General features: G+C 34.8%; 2 protein-coding genes across 2 annotated transcripts; both read right to left on the bottom strand.

Moving 5' to 3' along the window:
* Window positions 1–239: 239 nt before the first annotated feature.
* Window positions 240–3891, bottom strand: LOC114401204 (NADH dehydrogenase [ubiquinone] 1 alpha subcomplex subunit 13-B). Its single transcript, XM_028363667.1, has 3 exons — window positions 3550–3891; window positions 734–805; window positions 240–636 (listed from the first exon to the last, which is right to left on the bottom strand). The coding sequence occupies exons 1-3, from the start codon at window positions 3762–3764 to the stop codon at window positions 492–494; spliced, it is 432 nt and encodes a 143-aa protein (XP_028219468.1). The 5' UTR covers window positions 3765–3891; the 3' UTR covers window positions 240–491.
* A 5651-nt stretch (window positions 3892–9542) lies between these two features.
* Window positions 9543–10741, bottom strand: LOC114401996 (protein MAIN-LIKE 1-like). Its single transcript, XM_028364555.1, has 4 exons — window positions 10472–10741; window positions 10139–10375; window positions 9634–10020; window positions 9543–9554 (listed from the first exon to the last, which is right to left on the bottom strand). Exons 1-4 carry the CDS (start codon window positions 10739–10741, stop codon window positions 9543–9545), a joined length of 906 nt encoding a protein of 301 aa, XP_028220356.1.
* Window positions 10742–24018: the final 13277 nt, after the last annotated feature.

The following is a 24018-nucleotide window of genomic DNA, read 5'->3' as shown; positions in this document are numbered from 1 at the left end:
TGAATAGATTTGACAAAAAAGGTACAAGCGGCTTAAAGTAGTGTTAAACCAGACTATATGCAATTTAAGTTCTAGCATTTCATTTTCACTTAATCACTGCATACTAGTGACTTAGGAAACATTAAACAAGGAACATGAAAGATTTTCCAAATCGCTTAATGGTCAAGAGGGTCTGAGAAATGTTGGAATTTTACCCCAATTAAGTTTCCACCTTATTCTTCTAGAAATCAGAGCTTAAATACAGTACAATTTCCAATGCCAAGAATGCGCATTCATACAATGGTATATATCAGAGGTTGGATTGCCATTGTCACATGAAGTACAAATTCAAAATGCATTCTTGTTTTAAAATTTCACAAAGCAGTTACAAATGTTCCAGATACAAATTTATTTAAGAGACTGGACAAAAGTACCAGCATGTAATTTAGAGACTGGACAAAAGTACCAGCAGCATGTAATGAAAGAAGCAGATAGAGATGGCTGAAATAACATCACCATACATCAGGACGCAACTCACCACTTGCTGGGGGCACCCATCTCCCAGAGTGATACACACTTTCACCAACTTTCCAACCAGGCACATCCTTCATCACTTCTGCCTCATACTCGAGATATTTATGCCACTCTTTAACAAATCTAGAGAAGGAAACAGATAAAATGAAGATGTTAAACGATTAGCACAATAGCACTTATCTATCTTACAATACAGATTTGGTGAGAGAATCTCATTTACCTCTCATCCTCTTCAGCCTGTAGCACAGGCAGTATGGATCGGCGGGCAGCATACTTTTCTTCCTTCAGTGCCCTATATGATACATCAGTTTTAGTTTTTGAGTGGGAACTGAAAACAAACATATGTGATCCGGTTCTTCCTTAAACAGCTACTTCTATTTTTCAATGTAACACCCCAGCAATCCCCAAAACCAATCACGAGGGGAGAATAAAGAACAGAAAAATCAGAGACTGTCACAGTGAGAAGTAAATAAACAAGAATATGTGAATATGCACTAATATCCATTTCTTAATGGACAAAATCTAGGTGTAGTACCTTGGGTATTTTTTATACTTTTTTCAAAACAAAATTGGAGTAATAAGTGATAAGTGATAACTCACACAAAAAAGGTTACCATTAAAGGTCAGCACTTGTTACCCAACAGAAACTCCAATGTTATTTGAAAAACAACACCGAAAGCACTTGAAAGTATTGCACCTAAGTTTTGTCCTTCGTGTATATCTTTTTTCCCACATGCACATAAGAGATGAGCAATTTTCCATTATCAAATTAACTTACCCAAGAAACTACAGGCTCCTTTGTTTCTACTTTCCAGACAAACTCAGAATTGATCCAACCTAGTTTCTTATGGAAATAAGATTAATAAGAATACACAGTAGTATTTTCCTGGCCAACTGCTACAACCCACCAAAGAAAGGGAAAAAGACTTTTCAATTTTCCCTTCATACTATGTCTTCACCTGAAAATATTTCTTGGGAAAGTATTTCATGTAATAATTTAATTCAAAAGAAGCTAATTTTTACCGAAATCATTTTCTACTGTCAACTTATTTTCTGTAAAAATGGATCTTTGATTATTCCTACTAACTGGATTAAGTAAAGCATTTTTTCGTGAGATGGTTTGCATATAAGCTATATCCAAACCAGGTTATTATGAAAATACAAAGTGGAAATCAAGAAAACAACCAAATCACAGAGGAAGCAAACAAACCAAAATTGTTCTGTTAGGGTCATTTGTTAACCGAATATTCATTCAAATACATGTACATTAAAGAAATGCAGATTCCAAGGTAGCCAGCCAGTTTGACATCAACTAATCAAGGAAAGAAGCAGATTCCAAAAGTAACAATCCATCACCATAATCAAACATACAAGCCACTGATGAAAATCTCTCCCTGTTATGATTCAGTCTCAATTAACAAATTAGGACTCAGGAGCTCAAAAATGTTCAATCCCAAAAATTTATTGACAACACTTCAAGTATAAGATTTAAATACACATTTCTATATTAATAGACAGCCTAGATTAACAAATTAGGAGCTCAAAACATTCAATTAAATCCCAAAAATTGTCGACAACTCAAATGCAAGATTTAAAAAACACACATTCCTAAACTAATGGATGTGTTGAAGACTTAAAGAATTACGGATGTAGGATGAACAAGGAAAAGAGAGAAAAATCGGCTAACTCCACCACCATCACAGAATAGTGAATCTATTACTGATAATAGTATTGGTGTAGTAATGCAAAAAACACAAAAACTTAAAACACCTATTAATTCTAGCAATAGGACTAACAACCGCAAATAATTAAATTAAATAAATAATATAACATAATCAGGAAACCTAAGATTGATTCCTTGATTAGATGACTAACTGTTCAATGCAAAGAGGAACTCACTCTTACAGAGGGTACAAACTCCAATTAGAATTTCATTCAAATTCAAATGTAGTAAAGAAATGCAGATTCCAAGGTAGTCATTTTGAAATCAAGGAGAGAAGCAGATTCCCACAGTACCAATTAATCACCAAAATTAAATGTACAAGTCACTGCCACGGAAAACCTTTCATGCCTATGATCCTTGATTAACAAATTAGGAGCTCAAAACGTTCAATTCAATCCCAAAAAAATTTCAACAACACTTCAAATATAAGATTTAAAAATACACATTTCTAAGTTCACACTCTCAGACATTCTTTTGTAGACAATTTCTTTTATTGGTTGAAATTAAGCCTAACTTGATTTCAAATAAAAAAAATTCAATCATTTTTATTTGTTTGAAAGGTAATATCTATCCTTAACCATTAATCTGTATCAATCACGAATCTCAACGACCAAGAATTGTAAATTCACACAGTAAGGAACTATAGAATGTCTTATCCCAAAATTTACTATTCCTCTCAAAATTACAAAGTCAAATAAGTTATATTTTACTCATACCAACAAATAGAGATGAGGTTATAATTAAAACCACTAGAAAAAAACCAAAATAACTAGTTATACAAAATTGTGTGGGAAAATCACTCTAACTTCATATTTAATAAATCTTCTGATTTTGTAGTTTTCAATAAATTTCAACCAATAGAAGAGTGCGAGTGTTAGAGAGTGTATTCATAGCACTCCTCATAAAGAATAATAGATATAAGATAGACACAGAAAAGAGGGAAAGACGGCTAACAACAACACCACAGCCAACACACTGAATAGTGAGTATATTACCGAAAATAACATCAGTGAGTAAAGTGATAGAAAAACTACTAAAACTTAACACACCTATTAATTTTAAGAATCAGGTCGAGCAGTAGCACAAGCCCAATCCTTCTATCAATGGGACTAACAACCACAATTAATTAATTAAATAACATAACGAAATCAGAATGAGGAAACCTAAGACTGATTTGATTCCTCGATTCGATGACAAACTGTTCAATTTCAAAATGGAATTCACTCCTCCTACTACAGAATGTATAAACTTGAATTTCTAGTACGATCCTGAAGAAAGAGGAGTGATGAAGAAAAAGAGAAGAAGGTATCTACCTTCGGATCTTGTTGCCCTGGCCGACCTGGTACATGCCCCAAGAGAAAGCGCCGAAAGCAGTGAGGAAGATGGCAACGGCGCTGGGGCCCTTGTTGGGGATGCGCCGGGCGAACCGGACCGGAGCGAACCCGCCTGGTGGTGGACCGTCCTGGAGAACCGGCATGTCCTTCACGCTCGCCATCCCGGGCTTCTTCCTTATATATGCCTCCGTCATCTTTCTTTCTTCGCCGCTATCTCTTCTCTTCTTCTCCGGCTACAATACAATATAACAACAATGGAATGCTCTCGCTTTGTTTCTTCTCTCTATGAATGTGTTAAAGCCTTAAAGGGGAACACACAGCTTCTCATAGGGGAAGGGGCCCGCTAGTCGGGTTTAAAATTTGGGTCGGATCCGGGCGTTCATGTATAGGAATGATGTAACACGGTTTGTTTGGGTCGAGAGTGTTGCTAGGTGCACCCAGCAAACTTTTGAAATGCCAAAATTGTTCCTATCACCTTTCTTCCTTAAAAATTTCATTTTTTTTTTCTGGAAAAGCTTCTTACCTCCATTTTCAAAAAAGCTTTGCTTCTCGTTTTCACTTTTTCGTGCGGCATTGCCTCTGGTTCGTGGGGGTAGCAACGTTGAGCGCAGCGGTGAAGGTGAAGTTTCCGGCGTCAAGCTTTGTGGTGGTCGGTGGCGGCAAACAAGGTACGCAGATGGTGTTTGTTCGTCACAGACGTACGGATGACTTCCGGATCAAGTTGATCCGTAAGTGTATTATTTTTTGTATTTGCTGTTTTTGCATCTGTTTTTCCATTTATTTTCCTTTTTTCTTTTAAATTACTAATTTTTTTGTATGGCCATTTTTTGTTTGATTTGGTTAGATGGATGAAGATGAGTGGATGTATGAAATAATGTCTGAACGAGCGGATATGGATTATGAAAATGCAGAATCATGTGGTGCGAATGAACTACATGTTGATTGTTCGGATGCGTTCAAGACTTCTCAGGTTATAATGTTAATGTTTGTCACATATTTAATAAAATGAATACTGGTAGAAAACTTAAATTATGTGAATTTTGTAGGTATTTGAGTGCCGAGAGGATGTTTTGCGGTGGGCTCGATTCGTGGCTCATGAAAACGGATTTGTGGCAGTGATTTTAAGGTCGGACACAAACACAGGTAGTAGAGGAAGGAGTACGTTTGTGTTAATTGGCTGTGAAAGGAGTGGCGAGTATAAGTGTAGGAAAAAAGAATTTATCAGAAGAGACACTGAGACTAGGAAATGTGGGTGTCCCTTCAAGCTTCGTTGCAAGCCAGTGGCTGGAGGAGAAGGCTGGATGGTGAAGTTGATTTGTGGAGTGCATAATCATGAATTGGCCAAGTCATTAGTTGGACATCCATATGCAGGGCAATTGACTAAAGCTGAAAAAACACTTATTGCTGATATGACGAAGTCCATGGTGAAGCCAAGAAACATTCTGCTAACTCTGAAGGAACACAATGCCAATAGTTGTACGACTATTAAACAGATATACAATGCAAGAAGTGCATTATGTTCTTCCATAAGAGGAAGCGATCTTGAAATGCAACATCTGATGAAGCTTCTTGAACGTGATCAATATATTTATTGGCACAGAATAAAGAATGAAGATGTGGTTCGTGATATCTTTTGGTGTCACCCTGATTCAGTGAAGTTAGTCAACGCATGCAATTTGGTGTTTTTGATAGACAGCACCTACAAAACAAACCGGTATAGACTTCCATTGCTCGATTTTGTTGGGGTGACACCGACTGGGATGACATTCTCTGCCGGTTTTGCATATGTGGAGGGTGAACGCGTTAATAATTTGGTATGGGCTTTACAACGCTTCCGAGGCCTTTTTTTAAAGCGTGATGCCCTCCCTGGAGTTATTGTCACTGACAGAGACCAAACATTGATGAATGCAGTGAAAGATGTATTCCCTGAATGCACAAATTTGTTGTGCATCTTTCACATAAACAAGAATGTGAAGGCTAAATGTAAATCACTAATTGCGCAAAAAAATGCTTGGGATTATGTCATGGATTGCTGGGGATCTCTGACTGATTGTCCTTCAGAACAACAGTTTGATGAATGCCTGAAGAAGTTCGAAGTAGCTTGCGCACCGTGGCCAATATTTGTTGACTATGTCAAGGAAACATGGATAATACCACACAAGGAAAAATTTGTTTCCGCCTGGACTAATAAGGTGATGCACTTAGGAAACACAACAACAAACAGGTATGAAACTGTTAAACTATTTCTATTAACGTTGAAAAATTTATGGAATTGTATTATTATATATGTTTATTTTTATTTGTGTATTTGAAATGTAGGGTTGAATCTGCTCACTCGTCTTTAAAAAGACTGTTACAAAATAGTATTGGAGACTTATGCAGTGTGTGGGATGCCGTGAACAACATGATTACGTTGCAGCACACACAAATTAAAGCATCATTTGAAACAAGTACACATGTCGTTGGACATGTGTTCCAAAAAACCTTATACAGGAGGCTGCTTGGAATGGAGAGATTTGAGGAATTAAGGATGTCACTACTTGTTGATGGGTTAACCAAGGTATGTAATTTATGAATTTGATTTTTAAGACTTTAGTTTGAAATTAAGTTTGACGTGTATATTTGTTTTATTCAGGTGACAACGGATAAGTGGATGGATATAACGGACATGGGACATGTCATTGCATCAAGGTATAACGTAATCGTTGTATCCTTGTCTAAACAATAAAGCATGACATTCTTTCCCCTTAGAAGTCAACCGCTGACAAATTCTTCATTGCATCGTATAATTTGTATCTATCATGTGTATGACAATCATTTTGTTGAGGTACATTGTAGATATGAAGTGTTTTTTTTTTATGATTATGCAATGAGTTTTGTAGGATTGAGTTAACATTTTTTTCGCATACACAACAGGTTTATTTAAAAGAACGTTGTCCCTTACCACCTGTATCATTGTTATGGTCTAGCAATTGTCATCCGCAGGCGAAGTCATGGCCAAATCCATATATTAGCATAATGCAGCATTACAAGAGCTTCGTGATGTTCAAGAGAGACTATGTTGACATAAATGATGATTGAACATGTAATATATAAATGCCTGATCGTTTTGAACATGTAATTTATTTGTTACGTCCACAACAAAATTATTACTTAATTCTAAAAAAACATGTATGATATATCGTTGTCTGACTTGACTATACATTGTTAAAACCCGTGTATGATAAATTATTGTCTGCATTAACATAAAGCGCGTGAAAGGACCCTGCACAGCATGACTACACATGCAGATCTGATGCAAGCTAAAGCATGTCATGTCATTCGTGTAGTTGACAACACATACAGAAAGCATGTGCATGCGTATTTTCAATCTTTAAAAAATGCAGCACTAATATTAAAACTCTTCTATATCTATGGCACAACCTAACCTTGTAAGAAAACACAAGTTTCAATATCAACCCAAATCTTACAAAAAACTATGGCATTCTTGGGAGAGACAAGCAGTTAGATAGTTGTGAACTCCACATTAGGTTTTATTTTTCCAAATGGATCCATTGTTCACAACGACAGTGGTGTTTCCTTCCAAGCTTCCACTCTAGTTCCCATTCGAGTACCTAACGGGTGTGATTTTTAAACGTTAAAAACCAGAATACACAATACCCTTAAGCTAACCGACAAGCAATTTTTGGATGAAATTTACTACCGACAGCCTTTCACGTATGCAGGTAATCAATTTCGGTTTCAATGTATGCAACTGAAAGATGATGCTGATGTTAACCGAATGTTAATGTGTAATCATGAATTTTTGTTTGTTGGTCCGATTGAGTTATTATGTAGCATTGCTAGAACCCCATATGGTATTTTAAACTTACTTGAAACTACTATGACCCCTACTCATGATGCCCTGCTATATTACAATGGGAGGTGGAAAATGTCACGCCAAAATGAGTTTGTTGGTTACTCGTTCACAGGAAAAAATCCCAAAAACTGACATTCCCACCGGATGTACCATGGATGAACTGAAAGATTTGATCAAACAAGTTGCGCCTCGTGGGATTCCCCCTTATGGTGTTGATGAAACACAAATGGTAACGCGATTTTTTTTTCGGAAACCAAGTCACCATGAGTAATCAGAAAAAGTTATAAAATTTGAAATAATTGAACTCAAAACCAACGAGGACGTGATGAAGGTGCTCATTGAGTTTAACTACTGGAAAAAGATTGGGCCAATAGAAATTTTAGTTGTTTTCAGTAAACCTTTACCGCAAATGGAAGACGAGTTATCCTTGTCGCAAAATTAGCATGAGTTAGTTAGCTGTAGTATTTGATGGAAATTTAATTTCATTCAACTATGTTGAAGTTAATGTACTGTTTGAATTCATGTATTGCATAATCGTTTTCAATTACAAAAATCTCAAATAAAAAAATAGATTTCTATATATAACAAACTAATTAATAAATTGTTTTTCTTCTTACGGATCAAGGTGATCCGTAAGAAGAAAAACAAGCAGGGGCACTTTTGGCATTTAATAGCTTTGCTGGGTGCACCTAGCAACACTCTTGGGTCAGTTAGAGGTTGGTGGGTTAGGCCTTATCGCGGCCCATAACTATCAAACACTGAGTGTTGCTAGGTGCTCCCATCATTATTGCTGGTGCACCCAACATTCTTAAAAAATGGCAAAATTGCCCTTGCTTGGTTTTCCTCCTACGGATCAACTTGATTCGTAAGTTGATCCGTAAGAGACTTACGGATCAACTTGATCCGTAAGAGACTTTCGGATCAACTTGATTTGGAAGTCTCTTACGGATCAAGTTGATCCGGAAGTCTCTTACGGATCAACTTGATTCGTAAGAGGAAAAATAATTATAATATACTTTAAAGATACATCATATTTATTTATAATATAATTAAATCTATTTTTTTATTTTATTAATTATAATATATTTATAAATATTGATTTATTATAAATAATTAACTTTTTAATATATTTTTTTAAAATAAATTTGTTTAGAAGATGATATTAAAATACTTACTCAGTCCCATTATAATTATTCGTTAAGTTATTTTATACATATTAATAAAAATCAATAAATACATAAAAGATAATATTATAAAGAATTAATCATATCATTATTAATATTATAAAGAATATAAAAAAAATAATTAGTATTATATTAAAAATTAAAATACTAACTACTTTATAATACATTTTTTTACATGATCATTAGTATGAGTGGGAAAATAGTAATTATAAGAGAATTTAAAAATATTAGTACGTTATATAAGATCTTAGATAAAGAATGATGTCCATTTTTTGTTTAATTTTTTTTACACCCTTTTCAACTTCTTTATTTCAATTATATTTAAAGTTATATTTTAAATTATTTTTTATTAGTTGGTAAACTAAGTTAACTAGACCATTTTAATAACACACGTGTATATAGACACAAATGGAATACACAATCAATGAAAATAAATAAAACTAACATTAGTAATGAAAATAAATAAAACCAACAATACTCATGAAATGAGTTCATGTACAATATATGTATATACAAGGAATATCAATGTAAAATATGTACATAAACTACGCCTGCTCAGTGCGCCGCCTGCGTCTACACCTAACGTATACTAGATGGTCCTGTATCACACTCCTGGCCAATCTGAGGCATTCTTCGATCACCTCATGTGTCGATGAGCCAGGCGTGACCACCCCTAGACTCAGATGGCGCTCCAACCTCTCAGCAATGTCATCACAAACTTCCTGTTACATACAAAACAAACTAATTACACAAATTATTATGCAAATATTGAGGTAAATGACAAAAATTATTAGTATTACTTACCACTGCATGTCTGGGCTCCTCCGCAGATGTCGACGATGCTCCTGGCTCCGGCACACGAGGGATATCCGTCTGCAGGGCCTGGGGGACAACTCGGGGCTGCGGGGCGTGACCATGAGGCAGAGGATCTAATGCGTGGCCTGGTGTCATGAAAGGATGGGAGATGCGGAAGAACCAATCGATGTAGTCACTGGAACATGCCCCTGGCACAATGCACACCTCACCTGCAGGTACGATATGATCCTCGTAGTGCATCCACCTATCGTGTATATCATTATACGAGACCCATGAATCGACAGGAGGAGCAGGAATGGTCTGCGTGTAGCCAAACTGTCGCACGACCCTCTCCGGTCGGTAATAAACAGCAACAGGCCCCCAGCGCAAGAGACCGGAATAACATGATCTGACGTGGAAGTCCCGGACCTCCCGATGCTCCCCATAAGGGATCCAACAGACATCCGGAATCCGGAGTCGGTCCAGGCGCTCCCTGTATGACGGCGTGCGAATGCTCTTCACGGTCTTCTTCATCGCAATCCACCTACACGCACGCGGAGAAGCCTCGTCGTAGTCCTGATCAGCGGTGGACTCCGTGACCGAGGGAAAGTGCTCGTAAATCCATCACTACAGATGTAACATTCAAATTATAAACATTAATAATGAAAGTGTAACAAAATTTAAAGTTGAACATTGTTTAGCCTGAATGAATGAAAAACATATTTGTTACCTGCAGCAGTGTGATGTAACCGCCAAGCTGTCGACTGTGGCTCATAGATGCATCGTTCAGCTGGTCGTACATATGAACCAAAGCAGCCACTCCCCAGGCGTACCTCTCTGTCATACTGAGGTCACGAAGGGCCTCCAAGTAGACAACATGGACATTGGTTGCACTCTTGTTAGCAAACAGAGTGCAACCCAGTAGGTGAAGAAGATATGCGCGAGCCGCAGCTGTCCAATGACCTGCCTGGCATCAGCGCTGATATATATCACGTACCCATTGCAGGCGTACGTACGGTCCGCGACACTAGACTGTCTCAGCCCTAGCAGACTCTGGAGAGACCATCAACAAGTCCACCAGCATCTGAACCGCATCGTCCGCAGGAATGTCCTCTACAGCAGCTGGTGCCTCCATCAGGTCATCCTGAACATCTGGCACAGGGATGACTGACTCATCGATGTGATCCGCAGTCACAGCGACTCGCTGCCTCCGTGCGGATGCAGTAGGCCATTGACGCTGCGGAGCATCATCAGAATCATCACGATCTCCTCTGCCCACACCTCTACCAGTAACCTGACCTAAGGCACGACTTAATCCTCTGGTCCTAACCATGATCTGCAAATGAGTGACACAAATTCAATCACCCATTTCATTCACTCAAATTTCATTGGTCTAACGCAAATTTCATTGACTGAAAGTCGCGCAAGCTGTCAGGCTTTCAAGAAAGGCATGTCAAGAAAGGCTACAGATGTTAGGCTTTTATCAGGTTAGTTTTTATTCAGTACACTATATGATTGAATGGAAATTGATTATGGATCCTAATATTATTGATATTAGATGAACAAAGCCAAAGAAAGAAGAAATCAATCTTCTTGAAATGGAAGCAGCTCCATATTGTTTCTTGATGATCCTTTATTCCCTCTTGATCCTTGACAACATATTCAAAAGTATGGTCTTTGTTAATTAACTAGTGATATTGAAGATGAAGATTCCTTATCTAAACAAATTGATAAAAGCAAAAAAAAAGAAAAACTAGCAAGATCTTTTAGCCTATCATAAAGAAGCTATGTAGAATTGAAAGAAAAGATGACTAAGTATACCAATGTCTGGACAACCTTCAATAAGAGAGAAGGAATTATATGTGATGGGATAAAGAAAAGTTTAACTATCCACTAAAAAAGAAGGAATGTGAGTTTAGAAAAGTTTCAACAGTTTGGGTGAAATTGCTAGATAGGTGTGACATTATATATTATACTAAAATGTCATAATCTTGGGTGAAATTGCTAGATAGTCTCAACAGTTTTAGAATACCACCAAATTTTGTTACATTCCTACAAAATTATGATAGTGATGATTGAATATCACAAGATTTATTTATATCACAAGAATTGTATGGTTTTTCTTTGGCTCTCAAGTGACAAAGGTCATAAGCTTGTTCATGTCCTCATGGGCTTGAGGCACAAGACTTCTCAACTAATTGAACTATAAAAAAATCATATCTTTGGCACTTGGGTATAGGCCTTACTTGGGAGCAGCCACATTTTTGTTTAAAATATGTTTTTCTATTTTGAAGCCGTATAATAGCATGAAATTGTCAGAAAATGACAATTTATGGTGGCTTTAAAAATCTTAAGAGATCAATTACTAATATTTTACAAGATCAACGACACAATTACTATTTTTTTAGTTTAGAGACCTAAATAAAAACTCCTAAATAGTTGAGGGAATTAAATTAACCTTGAATGAACAGAAACAAACAATTTTTCACATGGATATGTAAATAAAAACACCAAAATTCCTAATTAAAATAAAGTTGTGACTTTTACGGATCACCTGATCTGTAAGCATCTTCCGGATCAAGTTGATCCGGAAAATGCTTACGGATCAAGTGATGCGTAAGCTACTAACAAATAGTTTACGGATCAACTTGATCCGTAAGCATCTTCTGGACCAACTTGATCCGGAACATGCTTACAGATCAGGTGATCCGTAAAGTATGCACAACAACTTTCCGTTTACGCCATGGCCGGCAACAGTTGAAGCAACAATGGAAGCAACAATGGAAGCAACAATGCAAGCAATAACAAACAAAAAAAGGAACAATGGAAGCTTACCTCGATGAAGAACAGAAGAGCAGAAGCTCGTGGAAGAATGGAAGAAGCGCACTCGAAGGAGGGAGAAGCAGTAGCTCGTGTTGGAGAAGCACAACCACCTTGCGGAAGAATGAGGAAGGAGGAAGAAAGGGCCGCCGACGGAAGAGTCTCGCGGAAGGAGAAGATGCTCGCAGAAAAGAAAGAAGAAGAAGAGTCTCGCGGGAGGAGGGAAAGAAAGAAGAAGAAGAGCCTTTTTTTTTTAAAAAAATAATAAGGGCATTTGTGACTTTTCACAATAAGTGCTGGGTGCACCAACAATAATGTTGGGTGCACCTAGCAGCACTCTCAAACACTGCATTGTCATCTGCCATTGCATTTTGGAAGTTGCTATTGGCACTACCCACATAGGTTTCTTTTAGCAGTATCCCAAAAATGTCCTTTTGACATAAACATAATGAAGTAATCACTCCTTTACATATATGGGGGTGAAAAAAATAAAGCATAGTGAAAACACAATTTTGTTCTACAAGTGTACAATGAAATTGCATTTTCATTATGTATTTTTTCACCTAACACAACAAAATCGTGATTTTGCTTTATCCCCAAAAAAATACAACGAAATCATAATTTCTTTGTGTATTTTTTCACCCCCAAAAAACACAATGAAATCATGTTCCCCTTGTGTAAGAAGGGGTGTAAAAAAAATACACAACCAAATCATATTTTTGTTGTGTATTTTTTTACACCTCCTTTTACACAACAAAAACATATTTTCGTTGTGTATTTTTCATGAATTTTTAAAATTTAACTTTAAGTGCAAGTTATATTTTTTAAAGTAATCAAAATAATTGCAATATAATTTATCTTTTTAATGGTAATCAAAATATTTTTAATTAAAATTGAATTAATTGGATGAAAGTTACCATTTATAAACGTAACCATATTAATTATTATTTGACTTACCTTTATTAATAGTAATCAAATCAAATTATGATATTATCATAATTTGATTACAATTAGAAAAGGAGGGGAAGAAAATAGTGTGAGAGAGGAAGAGAAATGATGTGGGTGTTATGATAGAGAAGTGAGAAAGGAAAGGAGAAGGGTTGGTGGTGTAGGAAAAGTCAGAAGGGTAAAATGGTCATTTGATAAGGTTTGGTAGTGCCAATAGCAATGCCCTTGCATTTTTTTCATAAGGAGTTGTGTTAGTGACACACTCCTCTTAACACACATTATTATTGTTTGAAAATACACGTCGAGTGCCTACTGAAAATTGACTTGCATAAAGCTTATGATTCCATTTCCTGGGAATTCTTGGATTGGATGATTAAGTCCATTGGCTTCCCAGCCCAGTTCTGTACTTAGATCATGGAATGTGTTTCTTCCACTTCCTTTAGTGTGGCAGTCAATGGATCCATTTATGGCCACTTCAAAGGGCAGCGGGGTCTTAGACAAGGGGATCCTCTCTCCCCTTATCTGTTTGTGCTTTGTTTGGAGTACTTTTCTAGAGATATGAGCAGCCTCAAGGATGATGCCAATTTTAAATTTCATCCCAACTGTGCAGGTATTCAACTATCTCATATGGCTTTTGCAGATGATATTATGCTTCTATCTAGAGGAGATATCCTTTCTGTGCCAGTTATGTTTGCCAAGCTTTAGCACTTCTGTAGGGTTTCAGGGCTTTCCATCAGCTCAGATAAATCTGCCATATACTCAGTCGGTATTAGGCCTCATGAGCTTTCTCATATTTAGCAGCTTACTGGATTTAGCTTGGGTGGCTTCCCTTTTAGATACTTGGGTGTTCCCCTTTTATCATTTAGATTAAATGTATGCCACTATGCTCCCTTGATTTCCAAGATTACTGGCCTGATTCAGGAATGGAGCAGGAAGTCTTTATCTTATGCAAGTAAGCTAGAGTTGATCAGAGCAGTTATTCAAGGAATTGTGAATTTTTGGATGGGGATTTTTCCTTTGCCTCAATCTGTTCTGGACCGGATCAATGCTTCGTGCCGTAATTTTCTGTGGGGCAAAGCGGATATTGGCAAAAACAAGCCCTTGGTTGCTTGATCAGTAGTTTGTTCTCCGAAAAAAGAAGGGGGTTTAGGCCTTTTTAATCTTAAGGACTAGAACCTTGCGCTTCTTTCCCGTATCCTGTGGGACTTTCATTGTAAGAAATATTCTCTATGGGTTCGGTGGGTTCACTATTACTATTTCAGAGGGAGCGATGTGTGGAATTACAATACTTCTTCATCAAATTCAGTTTTGATAAAGAAAATCATTCAAATAAGGGACTTTATTATCTCCAAAGAGCTAAGTATGGAAGAGGCCAAAAAGAGGATTCAATCTTGGAGCACCAATGAACAATTACTTGTTGGCAAAGTCTATGAATACATTAGAGGTGTCAAGCCTACTGTTAGTTGGTGTTCTGTTATATGGAACCCAGCAATCCTCCCTAAGATGTCTTTCATTCTATGGCTTGCTAAAAGGTATCGGCTGCTTACTCTTGACAAAGCTGTTTTTTTGAACAAAGGTTCCCTCTGCCCTTTATGTTCAAATGAGGCTGAGTCAAATGCTCATTTGTTCTTTTCTTGTAGGAAATCTCTCCAAGTTTAGACTCACATTCGTGATTTGGCTCCTTTCCGCTGGCATTTCATTTCTTTGCAGCGCATTACTGACTCTTTAATTAGGGGCAGATCCACATTAGGTGTTTAAGGAAAATTTTGTTGTCTGGCTATAGCAATTACAGTCTATTGCATTTGGCTGTCTAGGAACAAGCTGATTTTTGAAGATTATCAATTTTCTGTATAGAGGTTATTAGCAAGATTAAGTTTCTTATGTATAGACAAGCGCACCTGCTGCATTTGTTTTAGCATCTTGATATAGGCCTTCTTGTATTAAGGAGGCTTTTGATTTTCTCTAGCTGCGAGGTATGCCCCGTTTATTGTTGTATCATTTTGGGTTTAATATAATTTACATTTTTCCCAAAAAAAAAATACACGTCGAGTGAGTTTCTGGAAAATAATTAAGGAAGGACGAGGAGTTTAAGTGTGATTAAATCTCAAATTGATGATTAGTCTTATTATTTATCAAAAGGATTGAAATTTAGAGACAAAGACCCTAATTATGATGATTATCAGAACATTTTTTAACAATACGTGGACCCATATCTTTTTTATAAAATCTTTAATAAGTTTTAATTAATAAAAGAAGAGGTGTTATTAACATTTCTTATCAAATGATAATGTGGTTATTCTATTTTTTTCTTTTGTGAGAATAAGGAAAAAGTGACAAAAAAGGGTGTTTGTTTTGATTGAGGGAAAAAAGTTTTTATTTTATGCTTAGATTCTTGTTTTCAATTTGTCAAGATTTAAAAAATATGTTTATTTTAACTTGATATATTTTTTTTAATTGAAAATATTGAAATACGTTTGGTTTAATGGATCAAAAAGTTGACTTTGATAAACTATGGAAAAAAAATTATTGATGAACAATACTAAAGAATAAATCATGAGGTTCTTAGAGAGGCAACAACAAACTTGTGAGGAATGACATAGTTACTTGTTCAATGACTACTTTTTAAAAAATTCTGTATACACAAAGACTAAGTTTCGATGAAGGTTTTGAATGTGGAGACATGTGTTCTTTTAGATTGTAGACATTATTAGCCATCATGAACGTGATATTTAGGATTGAGTATTGGAGAATGCCTAACAACAATGACATCAATCGTCTACTACAAATTAGGGAGGCATGTGATTTTCCAAGTATGTTAGGTTTTATTGATTAAATGCATTAAGAGTGAAAAAAATGTCTAGTTGCATCGAAAGATCAATTTTGTTGAGGTGATCATGTCAAACACATAATCATGCTTGAAATAGTCACATCACAAGACTTATTGATTTGACATGTATTTTTTAGAGCTATGAGTTCAAACAATGACACTAACATGTAAAACAAGTCTAATGTGTTTAATGATATTTTGCATGAACAAGTTCGTCTAGTGCAATTTACAATTAATAGAATCCCATATAATATGAGGTACTATCTTGCAGGTGGTATTTATCTAAAGTGGGTCACATTTGCTAAGACCATCCCAATGTCACAAGGATAAAAAAAGAAAATTAATTGCAAAATGTTAATAATCAACAAGAAAGGATGTGGAATAAACATTTGGTATGGCCCAATCTTGATTCACAATTATACATTATCTATCATGTGCTTGCTCTAATATTGACATGCATTATCTTGCAAACATGGTTATTGAAGATGGATGAGATATGCCATGGTAATTTTGATTATGATCATATAGAATGACAATGAAATACATATCATTTGTAATTTTCAATTTTTTTGGATCACCATGACATTGGTGTAGAGTGTTCACCAATTTTTTTAGATAACTAATCTTCGTTGAAAAATCTAATTGACCACCTTTAGTGAGGTCTTTCCTCCTAATCACATTTTTCCATCCACAAAACTCGAATAAGAAGTATTACTTAAGGGGACCTAACCCAATATCATTTGGATCAACAAATTATTGGTTTAGTCATTGTAATTAATTGATACCCTTATACAAAGGGAGTACACTTTTGGTATTTTTTTGTGTACACATTTTTTGTCCCATTTTACCCTTTAAATACTTTAAATCATATGTAACTACACCCTCTGTAACGTGGGTTTCATGTTTTTTTTTTTCATTATTTGTTTATTGTTTGAACCCATCATAATAGAGGAAACACTATTAGCTTTGGTGTACACAATTTTTTCCTAGTGTACCCATTAACTACTTCAAATGTATATTCTTATTGTTCAACATGGGAATTTGTGGTTTAAATGTTCAAATCAAAAGCAAACACTAGTTTTTTTGAAGATTCTATAAATGCTACGATGACGCATGCCAATTTTCTTTCTTCCTATGAAATTCTTTCCTCACTCGCATTCTTTTCATTATTTTTATGAAACTCTTCTTTTTCTTAATTTCTTGCCATGTGGATGGTGCTACACAAGCTAGCAACACTAATGTGTTGGACACATGAATTTCCTTCTTTGTTTTATTCTCCTTTTCTTTTTAAATAATCGAGATTCATGTGTATTTTCTCTAGGGACTAAATGATTTAGGTACTACACATTGTGGCTTTGAATCGATACTCCTTCGCATATGTTTGTTCTTATTGTTTCGTACCTCCACTTGTGAACAGTGTGGCAGCCACTAGGTAATGCTTAGTTTGATTGTCTGTTACCTTTTTCAGAAAGATCTTTTCCTTAGTTAATTTGAATGGCTATATCTTGCAAATGGAAAATGCATACCTAGGGTGTTATGGAATAGGACACAATTTGGTTTGTGAGTCTAGGCTTTTGTAAGTATTGATACATTCACAGTGTGGTTTTGTAAGTATTGATACGTTGCTAAACAACATGTTCTTGGGGAGAGTAAAAATGAAAAGGTGTCAATTAGGGGAGTGATGATTGATAGGATATTTTCCTTCATTTCATTCTCGATTCTTCCATCTTCTATTTTTTCATGTTTTACTATCTTCTTTCTTTCTTTAGTTATTTTTGTTTTCTCTGTTTCATTGGCTTCTCTTTATAAAGGAAAAATCCTTTTATTTCTACTTAACTTTTTTACATCACTTTTTTTAATTAATTTATGCATGAAAGAGAAGTTTTATGCCTAATGTTAATATATTTTGTTGTATTTTTGTGTTCTAATTCGTCTTTGCCTTTTTTTTTATGCAGGAAGTGTTATCTCATTGGGTTTGTTCTTTTCACCCACATAAATTCTTGTCTTTGGCTTTCTCTCTCTCTCTTTTTTTTTTTTTTTTTATGTTGTGCGATTATCATGTAGGAAATGAACATTGCAACATGCTCCGACACTTTTACATCAATGGGGTTAATTCAACCTCACTTTTTTTCATTCTTGTTGCAACAAATTGAGTGGAATATATTCCGCAAGTTTGTTGTTTTCATCTTACTTTTTTCTTTTCTTTCTCATTTTTTGTATGGTTGTAGTTGGTGTATTGATGTGTATTGTATTGGTGAAGAGAAATCTCCTTCCTAAAATCTCTTCTATCATTACTTCCATTCAAATCATGATTATAATACATGCCCTCTGTTTGCTTGAGAACAATCTCACTTTTTAATTTTTTTATTTTTTCTTTAGTGGCAAGACTACATGTTAACACTACACTTGATTTTTTTTTTGACAAAAACTCAACACTTAAATTATGGAGCAATTATTTTTATCAGGGAATTAAGGATACTTTTAAATATTAAACTCAGTAAGTAATATAAACTAGAAAATGCAACCAAATGCAATCATCGTTTTATAAATCACATCAATGATAATCATAAGTTGAAGGCATTGATTTATGGTTTACTAATTTAACTATTGTGTAAATAGGTAATGATTAAATATAAATGTGTACAACACTAGATAGAAACAATAAGAAAATCAATAAAGTTTAGATGAACAACAATAATAGGACGAAATAATAAAGTTAAGATGAAACAATAAGAAAATTAATAAAAATTTAAATAATAATGATCAAATACATAAATTTCACATGTGGATAACTAGTTATCTCAAAATTATATTTGAATAAAATTTTTAAAAAATCAAAATAATAAAATTTAAAAAAGCTATTCAAAATTATATTTCTATCCTTTGAGTAGTACCTGTTTTTACTATTTTTAGTTACTAATATTTTAAGTCATTCAAAGTGGCCACTTGGTGGATTTTACCTTCTTTCATTTTTTTTTAATTTTATTTTCATCATTGAGCTCCTTCACATGCGCGCAATATAAAAAATATTAAAATACTATTAATATTTAGATATAATGAAATAAGTTGTAAAAATATATCAATTTTAACTCAAAGAAAGGCGATAGGAAAATAAAAGTACAGCCACACAGGTGTGACAACACCTGTCTTTTTACTAAATAGTAAGAACTAAAAACAAGTTAAAAAACTGTGTAAATACTAATTTTGTTTAGTATTTATATTTTAAAAAAATTGTTTTTAACCTCGCAATATAGTAATTGCCTCTATCTTGTAAAGATTGATTGAGTATTTTTTTAATTTTAAGATTGATCGAATATTTGAATTTCAATTATGCACTTACATTTGTTTCAAGTTGTCTATTTTTATTCCCGAATAACATTCCTAGGAATAACATTATAGAGTTATGTAATAAAACATGTTTCATAAGTTCATGGAAATCTTTTTTATATTCTCAGGAATCAATGAACAAGTGTTTGGCTCAAAATATATTTTCCTATAAATAAATATTTTACTTATCAAAATGCACTTATTATATAAAAGATATTAAATTTTACTACGATAAATAAAAAATAAAATAAAATATTACAACTATAGATATTTTATAATTAATACTCCTTTATATTTATAAATTATTTTATAAAAAAATTATAACTAAGATTTAAGATCATCTATATTTTTAAAATTATTAATATCCTTTTTTAACAGTTAACACTTATGGTTCCTTTTAGTTTATACAAAAAAAATCTTATATCTTATTTTTGATTTAGCAAATTAAACATGGGCATGATCTCGTAACTGATTATTATAGCTTCATTGACCTTTAAGAGTGAGATGTTTTCTATAATATAATCATTTGTGAGGAAAACCCCAACATTTTTACTAAAAAATTTCTTTTCCTTAATAAGCCAAATAAACCTTTTATATTAACTTGTCAAAACACAAAGTGTGATGAAGGATAAAACTAGAATTTACAAATATCTAAGAAGCAGTTTATGATAACATGAATATATACAATATTTCTATACACATTTTTCTTATTAATAATAATACTAATATGTTTATTTTGTTTTCTATTTCAATCAACAAGTCTTGTCCCATTTTTTTTTTGTCAAATATTTGTCCATAAGTTTAACTTACAAGTTTTGCTTATCATTGAAGATGAAGCTCATGAAAATTGAAGATCATGATCAAAAGAAAAACATGTATGTATGTGTTGGATTTATTCTCTATGGACCAACATTTCCTTCATTTGTTCTGTTATGCAATTCAAGCTCAAGATTCAAATACCCTCTTCCCTAGCATATAGGTATACTATATTGGAAGCTAAGAATAGAAAATACACACACATATGTATGTATATATGAAGTGAGATCAAATTACACCGGTATAACTTTGACAACTATTACACTATTTTTATAACTTGATATAAAATATAATTTTTATAACTTTTACAATTGTTAAATTATATATAAATATTACCAAGATCATTTGCGTCAAATTTTATAAAATCTAAACAATAATAAGAAGACAATCAAATGATCCATATTTTAGTACATTTTGAAATGTTTATATTATGTCGATTTTAATATATATGAACAAGGTATCAAATGCTTTTGGATTAATATGAAATTTTGCATATGTGATCTATGTGAAAGGAACTTTCAATCCAACAGTGAGTTTCAAGAAAACATTATTCAGCTCAAAGTTATAGTATGATGTAATAGTTATCAAAATTACATTAGTATAATTTGATTTGCTCTCTCTCTCTCTCTCTCTCTCTCTCTCTCTCTCTCTATATATATATATATATATATATATATATATATATATATATATATATATATATATATATATATATATATATATATATATCGCTCAAAAGCTAACAAAGAGTCCACATCATTCAAAGACAAACATCAAAACTAACAACTTAAAATTAGTTAGTTCAATGATACTAAGTTTACAGTAAACCACCTAATGCAAAATAAAAATATAGTAAGCTAGAAAAACAAATCTTGTCTATGGAGAGAAGATATATTTTCTAAATTCAATTAAACATGATTGGTTTTTAAAACTCAATTCACAAATTCCTTTTGCATTGTGTAATTGCAAAGGTTGCCTTTGTCAGTGATTAACATGGCAGCTGTCACTATTTCTTCTTCAGACCATCCTTCTATTTTTTCTGTTGCAAGATGTGAGTTGTTGGATATTTTCATTATTTCCAGTATAAGACTTGATGTAGCTCCATGTGGAGCTTGTAAGCCTTGGATCTTCTTCATCAATGGAGTCCTTTGCTTCTTAAAGTCTGATGGCAGCGGAATGGAGAAGGAGAAGGATGATTGGAGACGCCAATTCAAGGAGAAGATGAGTCTAGAAGAAGCTCACCACCATAAGAAGCCATGGATAAGAGCTCGAAGGTAAGAAAAGATGAATGGAGGGAGAGGGAGAGAAGGAGCACAAAATTTAGTGCTTCAAAAGAGGTCTGAACTTTGAAGTCTAATTCTCAAATGATCAAAGTTGAAAAAATTCATACACATGACCTCTATTTATAGCCTAAGCGTCACACAAAATTGGAGGAAAATTTGAATTTCAATTCAAATTTCACTTGAATTTGTGGAGCCAAATTTTGGAGCCAAAATTTCACTAATTATGATTAGTGAATTTCATTTATGGTTCAGCCCACTAATTCAAGATCAATTTCAAGATTCTCCACTAAGTGTACTTAGGTGTCATGAGGCATGTAAAGCATGAAAGACATGCACAAAGTGTGACTATATGATGTGGCAATGGGGTGTAGTAAGCAAATGCTCACCTCCCCCTCTAAAATTTAATTGGATTGGGCTTCTACCAATTCAATTAAATTTATTTCCCAACACACACATCAAATATTCACTTAGTGCATTTGAAATTACAAAACTACCCCTAATACAAAAACTAGTCTAGGTGCCCTAAAATACAAGGGTCGAAAAATCTTATATTTCTAGGGTACCCTACATACATTATGGAGCCCTAAATACAAGGACCAAATATAATGACATCCTAATCTAATATGTACAAAGATAATTAGACCCAACCTTGGCCCATGGGCTCAGAAATCTACCCTGAGGTTCATGAGAACCCTAGGGCCTTCTTCAGTAGCTCTAGCCCAATCCTCTTGGAGCCTCTTGCTCATAGCTCTAGTGACTGGTCCCTTCCTAGGGAGGATTGCATCATCCCCTTCCCCTTGAAGAGGATTTAACCTCAAATCTGTTAGTTCCTCCTCCTCAATATCAGCTCCACCTGTAAAAGGAATTAAATTAGAAATGTTAAAAGTGGTGCTGACTCCATACTCTTCTGGGAGGTCCAACCTATAGACATTGTTATTGATCCTCTCTAAAACCTGAAAAGGTCCATCCCCTCTAGGGCTAATCTTGGATTTCCTTTTAGTAGGGAATCTATCCTTCCTAAGATGGAGCCAAACCCAGTCCGTCATTAAGAATTAGCTCTTTTCTTCCTCTATTGCATTTAGTTGAATACACCTTTGTTTGATTCTCTATTTGGTTCTTAACCCTCTCATGCAACTTCTTTACAAACTCTAATCGAGATTCCCCTTCTTTATGTATAAAAGAAGTGTCCAGTGGGATGGTGTCATACCCTAATTTCGTCCGGGGACCTTTGCTTGATGACATGCGACCTTTCTTTGGTCCTTGTGAGGTGCTTGGCACCCATCATTAGGCAATTTGTGAAATTCCAGGACATGCCGGAAAACCAAAAAATATTGATGCACAATCCGTAAGTTTTCGTGACACACCGGAAATCAAATGGAAGCATCGTTGCATAATTAAGTGAGGTTCCGTAACATTCCATGAGTCAAAAAGGGGATGATTATATAATCCGCAAGGTTCCGTAACATTACGGAAAGAAAACAAGTATCGTTACGAAATTCGTAAGTTTCCGTAACTTTACGAAAAAAGAATCACCAAAAAAAAGGCAGAGGGAGGTGTACTTAGTAAAAATGGGGGGTGCAAATAGCACCCAGGCCCACTTGGGCCCTCCAGAATATTCCTCTAGAAGGCTGTTGCTTCTGGAGGAAGCAACCTGGCTCGCCTGGGCGAGCTGGGCGGCAAGCACCTCCCCTATTTTGCTATAAATAGGGGAGGAAGTGAAGAAGGAAGGGGTTCAGCCCCTTAGGCACTTCTCTCTCTTTCGAATTTGCTTGGAAAAATTGTTTCCGTGAAGAAAATCTAAGCCGAGGCGCTTCCGAAACGTTTCCGTAACGTTTTCCGTGAAGAATTTCGCGAAGGTTTCGACCGTTCTTCGACGTTCTTCATTCGTTCTTCATCGTTCTTCGATCTTCAACGGGTAAGTACCTCGAACCAAGCTTTTCGATTCATTCTATGCACCCATGGTGGTCCACATTGTGTTTCGTGCATTTTTATTCTCGTTTTGTTTACTTTTCATACCCCCTGTTGACGTGCTTAAGCCATTTTACTTAAGTCATTTCTCGCTTAACTTAAAAATAAAATAAATTTCCACCGAACGTTTGAATTGTATTATCCGTTAACTTCGGTTAAAATGAATTCCGACCGTTCGGTCTTGCCGTAACCACGTTGGAAATCAAGAAGAGGTAAAAAAATAATATAATAATCAAAAAACATCTTTTTAGTAAATAAAGCAGAAAATCAATTGGACGTTTTCTCTTTGGAATTTCTCATTCTTAATCGAATTGATTAATAACTAAAGTGAAACTAAAGGCTAAAATCAATTTGCCTAGTCAAGCTCGTCCATAAAAATAGGCTTTTGAAGTTTGTCATTTCAATTTCTCACTAAGTAAAATGGATCATTTTTAAGGTCCAAACGCCTTAAAATGATCACCACTTAAGTAAAAAAGAATCACTTGACAAAAAGCAAGAACTACGTAGGTCTGATTTCCTCATCGCAATTGAGGATACGTAGGAGCAAAAGCCCCGCTTTTGTCGACCACCCCAAGAGATCGTTAATGGTCCAATGCCTTAACGTTTCTCTCCTTTCAAAAA

The sequence above is a fragment of the Glycine soja genome, chromosome 20 (assembly GCF_004193775.1).
Source record: "Glycine soja cultivar W05 chromosome 20, ASM419377v2, whole genome shotgun sequence".
Lineage (NCBI taxonomy): Eukaryota > Viridiplantae > Streptophyta > Magnoliopsida > Fabales > Fabaceae > Glycine > Glycine soja.
This window is presented reverse-complemented; position numbering and strand designations above follow the sequence as displayed.

Bases quoted from the DNA above. Each gene is read 5' to 3' on its own strand.
- LOC114401204 (XM_028363667.1), bottom strand. From the start codon at position 3,764: ATGACGGAGGCATATATAAGGAAGAAGCCCGGGATGGCGAGCGTGAAG. The intron at 806-3,549 runs GTAGATACCTTC...TGTATCATATAG, and splicing joins CAGGGCAACAAGATCCGAAG to GGCACTGAAGGAAGAAAAGT. The intron at 637-733 runs GTAAATGAGATT...TTCCTTCTCTAG, and splicing joins CAGGCTGAAGAGGATGAGAG to ATTTGTTAAAGAGTGGCATA.
- LOC114401996 (XM_028364555.1), bottom strand. From the start codon at position 10,741: ATGGTTAGGACCAGAGGATTAAGTCGTGCCTTAGGTCAGGTTACTGGT. The intron at 10,376-10,471 runs GTCTCTCCAGAG...CGCTGATGCCAG, and splicing joins TGCTGGTGGACTTGTTGATG to GCAGGTCATTGGACAGCTGC. The intron at 10,021-10,138 runs GTAACAAATATG...TGGATTTACGAG, and splicing joins GTTACATCACACTGCTGCAG to CACTTTCCCTCGGTCACGGA.